This window comes from Lupinus angustifolius, chromosome LG08 (genome assembly GCF_001865875.1).
Source record: "Lupinus angustifolius cultivar Tanjil chromosome LG08, LupAngTanjil_v1.0, whole genome shotgun sequence".
NCBI lineage: Eukaryota > Viridiplantae > Streptophyta > Magnoliopsida > Fabales > Fabaceae > Lupinus > Lupinus angustifolius.
Genome location: NC_032016.1, coordinates 77,804 through 85,881, shown reverse-complemented (window position 1 = coordinate 85,881; position 8,078 = coordinate 77,804). Strand labels below are relative to the sequence as shown.

The window sequence follows — 8,078 nt, the reverse complement described above, 5'->3', positions numbered from 1 at the left end:
GGGACCATAAGAAAATCCTTAAGAACCCTGGGTTAAGGTGCCACGACCCAATGGAGCAGACACTCCTCATATCATCAACTGAGGAGAAAGAAAACTCATAGAAACCTCTACCGAGGGAGATGACATTCCATTTACCAATCATACTCCACATTCAGCATAGTTTGGCCTTCAGATCTGCAAATTTAATTGGGGAATCTCCTTTGGAGAGGATGAGCCTACCATGAAGATGGTTTTTGCACCTTTGAAGACCAGCTTGGTATTCCTCTTCTGTGATTTTGATTGCTATAGCATCACCCTTTATACAGGGTTGAGGAAGCTGGGACACTGCAATGTTGCAGGAGTTCTTCAATGCTTGGGCAAATGATTTTTTCACCGGAGGAGGGGCTTTCTGAGTTGGAACTCTGTCTTGCACAGAAGGCTATGCAAGAAATGCCCATGGGACGGAAGATTCGTTGTTCATGATTTATCCTGAGTATAGCCACAGATGATAGTTAGATTTCCACGAAAGTTGGAGAGATTCCCACGAAAGTTGGAGATTTGTTCCAAGAAGTTTGGAAGAAGTTAAAACCTAGGAGAAAGAGCACCCATCATTTCTAACCTCCCTCTGTTTGTAATCACTTAATTGGTCATTCCTTAGTCTGTTTGATGAATGTATGCATTTGGATTTGAAAAAGAAAACCAGCTAGTTTTCAGCATTTTCATAGCTTAATTTTGCCTAAAAATAAATTTTTCTAGGGTAAGTAATCGATTACATTGGAGAGTAACTGATTACAAGGTTAACATCGTGTTTCAGTAACCGATTACCCAAAGTAAGTAATCGATTACTCAAAGCTGCTGTTTGAAAATTTTAAAAATTTATTTTTGAGTAACCGATTACTCTGTGCTGTTATATATAAAATTTCTGCAATTTTTAACCTTTTCAAAACTCATCGTCTTCACTCAACTCGTGTTCTCTTCTTCTCAAAGCCTCCCAACCTCTAAAAGCCTTGTTTTTGATCATTTTTGGATGATTCTTGTGTCCATTCCTATCACACTTCCCATTCTAATCAGTTCTAACCAAACATTTTCGTGATTAGTGGCTTCAATCAAAAACTACCCAATCTTGTTTTGTTTGAATTTGACTTTGCTAGTAGAAATTTCAATTCACATCTTAATCTATTTTTTTTATGTCACACCTAGCTACTATTTTGAATACATAAGGATCTTTCATAAATAAGGGCACTCGATGAAGTTTATACAAAATCAAAGATTATTAATACGTGACATCATAACAAAATTTGAGTTATGATATTACATATTAGTATAAAGAAAGGGGTTTGAAAATAATTGAATATTCATGATAATTTAAATTGTGATATCCAGAAAAGTATTTGAAGAGAGTAATTTGAAAGAGAGAGAATTCACTTTCTCGAATAGTAAGTTAAAAAATACTTGCTCCACGTCATAGTTATCTATTTTATAAGAATCTATTGATTCAGATTTATTAACTAATTTAAAACATGTGAATCATTAGATTTTCATAAAACGAATAACAAATATGTGAAACGAACTTGTTTAACTTTTTACTAGAGGAAGTTGACCCCTTCTCAATTAAAAATGATGCAATGTTTCTCAAAATTGAAGTTATTGAATAAGATTATAATTATCTTTATTAGAAAGTTATATTGTTAATTTGAGTCTAGTACAATTCTTTTCAATAATGGAGTTCACACATAATGGAGACATAAAAGGAATGAAAGAAGTTAATCTTTGTCTTTCTTCATCTTTGTTATTTATTTCTGTAAATTTTAATCCAAAAATATTGAATAATTTTTTTATGACAATTCCATGGTAATAGGTGAATTAATTTCAGGAAATCATACTTAATGGGAAAATAAAATGATTAAATAATTTATATTTTATTTTAAAAAGTATTTCACAAATATATTGTGGTTATGTATTTTAATTAATAATCCTAGAATTGTTTTTAGAAAGTATTATTCCTAGAATTTGAGTAACAACTAAAAAACAACTATTATTGAAAAGGTAGTGGAGTGGCATTGACATTGACTTAAACATAACTATGTCTCACACTTTGTGTCACTCTATGTACCATGAACTTATGATTCGGCAAAAAAATATTTAATAATTAAATTTTATCTTAAATATATTTTTCTGATCAATCACATGCCCCTGAAACATAGAATAACACAAAGCATGAGACAATAAATATGTACCCCTCATTTCCTATCTAAACTTAAAAGAAGTGTCTTTTGGGTATGAGGAAATAACCACTCATTTGCTATCAATCTTCCACCCAACTTCCCTTGACTTTGGTTGTGGAAATCTCATTTCATATCTAACTTTGATTTTGTGAGTAACTTGTTTTGCTATTATTCTTACATATTTGCTTCTAATTTAAATTTTAATTTTTCTATTAAATTAAAGAAAAAATATGAAGAAAAACACTTTTTAGATTATATATATAGCTATCTACTCTATCTCTTTTCTCACAAAATAAAATAGTAGTTTTTAGAAAGATTTATCATCAACAATAATGTTACACAATTTAAGTAAGATTAATTGTCTCCTGAAATAAACATGTAATTCATGACCAAAAAAAAAAGGAAACATATTAATTAATTTAGCTTTTCTCTCTGTTAATTTTTGGCTTATTTTATTTAATAATTTTAATCCTACATATGTGACTTACTTTCTTGAAATCATACTTAAAAGAATTACAAAAGAGCATTTCAGTATGTTTATATTTTCGTTTACAATTCACTGCACAACTATATTCTGTTTATATATATTAAACATTATTCCTAGAATTTAAGTAAGATCTAAAAAATAAGAAAAACAACCCATCATTAAATAGATAAGTGGCATTGACATTGACCTTATTAAAACCACCCATTTTCTATCTAACCATAAATAAGTGCATTTTGGGTTGGTGAGAGTGGCTTGTTTTATTGAAATATCATTTATGATCTAAATCTCATTCTCAATTTTCAAGTAGCCTCTTGTGCTTTTGTTCTTACATGTTTTGTGTTTTGTATATGCAGCTTCTTGATTAAGCATCTTTCATTTACTTGATATTACTTGACCTTCTCTCCCTTTTGTATGAATTTGTTTTGCTAGTATAAATTTCATTTCACATCTCATACTGATTTTTTATGTAACACTTATTGTTTTTGTTCTTACATGCATGTTTTGTGTTCACATGTAACTAGCTTCTTGAATAATTCAGCATATTTTATATGATATTATTGATCTACCTCATTTTGATTGAATTTGATTTTGCTAGTAGAAATTTTAATTCACATATCTTAATTAATCTAATTTGTTGAATAACACCTAGGTACTATTTTTTATTACAAATAATGGCACTAGATGAAGTTTCTACAAAATCAAAAGGGAAGTATCATGTGTTTTTGAGTTTTAGAGGAAAAGACACTCGCTTAAATTTCACTGACCACTTATATGAAGCCTTAAGGAGGAAAGGTATCATAACTTTTAGAGATGATGAAGAACTTGAAAGAGGTGAAAGTATCTCACAAAATCTCCTTGATGCAATTGAGGAATCTCTTATTGCAATTGTTATAATCTCCCAAAATTATGCTTCTTCAACTTGGTGTTTGGATGAGCTACAAAAAATTGTTGATTGCAAACAAAGTTTGGGACTACAAGTATTCCCAATTTTCTATGGTGTAGATCCATCTCATGTAGGACATCAAAGGGAAAGTTTTGAACAAGCTTTCAAGGATCATGAACACAAATTTGAAGGAGACAAAGAGAAGGTGCAAAAATGGAGAGATGTACTCAAATATATTGCCAAATTATCTGGTTGGGACTCTAAAAATAAGTAAGTTTATCATTTATTCAATCTTTTCCCGTATTTGGTCATATTTTCTAGTTATTTATTTTGTAAAAAGGTATAAAAGATAAGACTAGAAATACTCAACTTTTGTATAATAGATCCAAACCTAGTATATAAATTTTGTATAATAGATCCAAACCTAGTATACAATAGTAGACAAATACTCAACTTTTGTATAATAGATCCAAGCCTAGTATATAAATTTTAAACTTTAAATTCTTACTTATAAATTAGTTGACTAGAAAGTTGATTATAATATACTTCATTTCTTTCAATTTGTTTGATAAATTTCTACAATACACCCTCAAATATATTTATAATCAAAATTCCTTAAAACCCATATTAGTTCATTGTTTTGTTGTTTTGATCTATTTCTCTAGGCATGAATCAAAACTCATTGAAGAAATAGTTGAACAAGTATGGATGAAGCTGGAACCCAAATTAGCAATAAATACAGATGGATTGATTTCAATAGAAACAAAAGCAAATGATTTTATTTCACATTTAAGGTTGGGGTTGCAAGACACTCACCTTATAGGAATATGGGGTATGGGTGGCATTGGAAAAACAACATTAGCTGATGTTGTTTTCAACCGAATCAAAAGCAAATTTGATTTTACTTGCTTTCTTGCAAATGTTAGAGAGGCTTCTAATGAAGGGGATCAAGGTCTGATTAAATTACAAGATAAACTTCTTTCACAGTTGAAACCAAAGAGTATCATAATTAATACTTTAAGACAAGGAAAAGAGATGATAAAAAATCTTCTACAAAACAAAAAAGTTCTTCTGGTACTTGATGATGTGAATGCTGAAATTCAACTTGAATATCTGGTTGGAAACCAAAACTGGTTTGGTGGAGGGAGTAGAATAATAGTGACAACAAGGGATAAACATTTGTTGACTTCACATGGATTATTGCTTGCTATATATGAGATGAGACTCTTAAATGATCAAGAATCTCTTCTTCTCTTCTGTGAAAAAGCTTTTAATGGAAATCAACCATTGATAAGTTATTTGGAGTTGTCTAAAAAAGTAGTTGAATACACTGGAGGGCTTCCTTTGGCACTTAAAGTGTATGGTTCATTACTTCATGGAAGAAGTATACAAGAATGGGAAGACACTTTGATTAAGATACGCAGAGTTCCACCTGAAGATATCATTAACAAACTTAAAATAAGTTATGATATGTTGGAAGATGAGTACAAGACTATATTTTTGAATATTGTATGTTTCTTCAATGGATGGGAAAAAAAATATGTGACACAAATATTAGACAACTGTGGCTTGCATCCGACAATAGGAATAAAAGTTCTTATTGAAAAATCATTGATAACTTTTAATGCAGAACTTTGTCTAGGAATGCATGATTTGCTTGAAGAAATGGGTCAAAAAATTGTTATCCAAGAATCTCCTCTTGATCCTGGTAGACGTCAACTATTATGGTCTCTTGAGGATATTGATAAAGTATTGACAACAAATACAGTAAGCATTGATTTTCATTTTTTGAATCAAGATTAATTGATTTGCTGGAATTTTCTCATATATTATGTTAATTATTTTTCATTGTTTTATATTAGGGAACTGAGAAAATCCAAGGAATAGTTTTGAACCAAAGAATGGCATATGATGCACGTTGGCTACCTGATGCATTATCTAAAATGTTTAACATTAGATTACTCATCATATATTGTGATTTGCACCTTCAGTTTGATATCAAATGTCTTTCTAGTTCGTTAAATGTTGTTATTTGGTCTGGATATCCTTTGAAAGCTCTACCACTTGATGTGCAACTAGATGAACTTGTTTACTTGCAGATGTGCCACAGCAAAATAGAAAAGCTTTGGAATGGAACTCACGTAAGAATTCTTATTAGAAAACTTTAATATAATTATACATGTAAGGATTTCAAATGTTCTAACATAATTCCTCTTTCCTTTTGTTTTATTTGTTTCGAGCAGTTTTTTTGGAATCTAAAACACATCAACTTATCATATTCTGAGGACCTAATTGAAACTCCAGATATTTCAGGTGCACCAAATCTTAAAGAGCTCTTTCTTAATTTTTGTACTAAGCTTGTTAAAGTTCACTACTCTGTTGGACTACACAAGAAGCTTGAGAAAATGACCTTTTCTAAATGCATAAACCTTGGAACTTTGCCAAGTAAAATGGAAATGTGTTCTCTGAAGTTCCTTGGGCTTAATAACTGCTCAAAGCTTAGGAGACTTCCTGATTTTGATGAGAAAATGAAATGTGTTTCAGAAATATATTTACAAAATTGTAAAAGTCTTCTTTCGATTCCAAATACAATTAGCAATTTGAAGACTTTGAAAATTCTCAGCATATACGGATGCTCAAAAGTTGAAAGACTTCCAAACAATATAAATGAAAACAAGGCTTTGGAGGATCTTGATATGAGCTATACATCTATAAGAGAAGTGAACTCTTCTCTATTTCATTTGGAAAATCTCAAAAGGCTTCTTTTTCGTGGATGTAGTGGGCCAACATTCAAATCTCAAGGCAAACTTTTAACACCTATGTGGAAGTGTTGGAGTGAAAGGTATCGAATTATTAAGACAAAATCATTAATATTGCCTTGTTCCATCTCCGATCTTTCCTCATTAACTCTTTTAAATTTAAAAGATTGTAACCTCAAATCACTCCCTGAAGATATTGGCCACTTACCATCATTGGAGATGTTAGATTTAAGAGGGAATGTTGATCTAAGCCTACATTTGGCTACCATAGCTAATCTTTCTAAGCTTCGTTTTCTTTTCTTTGATGGTAATATATATGGTTCTCGAACTCTACTTCCCACACACGTGCGCATAAATCCACAAGATGCAAGAGCAGAAGTTAATGTAGTAAATGGACCAAAGTTGTGGCAGATGTTCAGGTCGTGTTGCAATGAGGATGAGTACATTGAGGTATGCTTATTAGCATAGTTAAATCTTTTATACATATTATTTTTCATACAATATTGTTTCTGTTATATAACGCACTAAATACGTAGTTTGGTAGAGATTCTAAATTTAGATTATAACTTTAGGAAAAAATATCCAATTTCCCTTACGAGTTCATAAAACACACAATATTTTTAGCTTTATAAACAATTGATTTTTTTTCATATTGGTGTTCAAAAACATGTTTAAATGTTGGGTAACTTCTTGGGCAGATAATTTTTTTTCTTTTATATGAAACCCCCAAGCATAAACAAAGATCCTTAATTTATGAAACAAAATAAGATTATCAAACAATGGAAGCCTCCCATCCCTGCCCAAAATCCTCGAGTTAAGCCATTCAACATCAACTATCAATTACCTAAAAAAAAATAAACACATACATGATCATTTAAAACATTGTTTTTAGTATTTTTTTTAATGTAAAATCATAATATTTTATATTATATCATTCTCAATACATAAAAAAGCTAGACTGCTAATTTTTTGTGTGATATGTACGACTTCAAAATAGTTTTTCAATAATTTCATTTTTAAAAACTTCTTTTAGATGGGGCTAAAACCACAAGTAAAATAAAAGATTCTATAAACAAATAAAACATTTAATGTTTGCAATCAAGTGATATTTTAACAAATTCAAGAATCTCAACATATATATTGACTTGTTTGACAAATCCATTTTCAACACTCTTAATTGTTAAAAGAACATTCCATTCAAAATCTTATGAACCATAATGAGAAATATAAGACATTATTGTTGTTGAGATGCTTGAAATATGTTATTGTGTTAGTCTCACATTGACTAGTATTAAAATAGAGTAGAGTATCAATGTTACATATTGGACTCAAGTCCCTTGTTATTATATGCATGGGATATAAGCATCAAATATAAACACATCATGGGCTCTTGGACCCATGAGTGTGCTAGGGTTTGTAATCCTTATTCTCTAATAATATCTTGGTAGCTGATGTATGAAGGAAGATAATCCAGATCAGGTGTCCAATTTAACTTTCCAATTAAACTTGAACTCAATAATAAGAGTTAAGCAGCTAATTAAACTCATGTAATAAAGACGGAATAAATTTCCCAAAATCAAATAACAATTACATTAGAATTGAATCCAAGAGTACAAGGTAAGAAGATTACATTTCAAATCCCAACAACGAAGATCTAGTCACTCATCCTCGCTATTACAACGCTCGAATCATGAAAGTATATAAGAAAAATCCGATTTAGAGTCGTTCCCACGACTTCTATCTTA

The 8,078-nt window shown here is 30.4% G+C and overlaps 1 protein-coding gene across 1 annotated transcript in view; it reads left to right on the top strand.

Annotated features, from left to right (window-relative positions):
• The window catches only part of LOC109354320 (TMV resistance protein N-like), a 6,806-nt gene continuing 1,666 nt past the window's right edge, over window positions 2,939-8,078 (top strand). The window contains exons 1-5 of the mRNA XM_019596734.1: window positions 2,939-3,844; window positions 4,240-5,341; window positions 5,437-5,715; window positions 5,818-5,887; window positions 6,198-6,783. Coding sequence (XP_019452279.1) covers window positions 3,363-3,844; window positions 4,240-5,341; window positions 5,437-5,715; window positions 5,818-5,887; window positions 6,198-6,241 — 1,977 coding nt within the window. The 5' untranslated portion in view covers window positions 2,939-3,362 and the 3' untranslated portion in view covers window positions 6,242-6,783. The remainder of the gene's footprint in view (window positions 3,845-4,239; window positions 5,342-5,436; window positions 5,716-5,817; window positions 5,888-6,197; window positions 6,784-8,078) is intronic.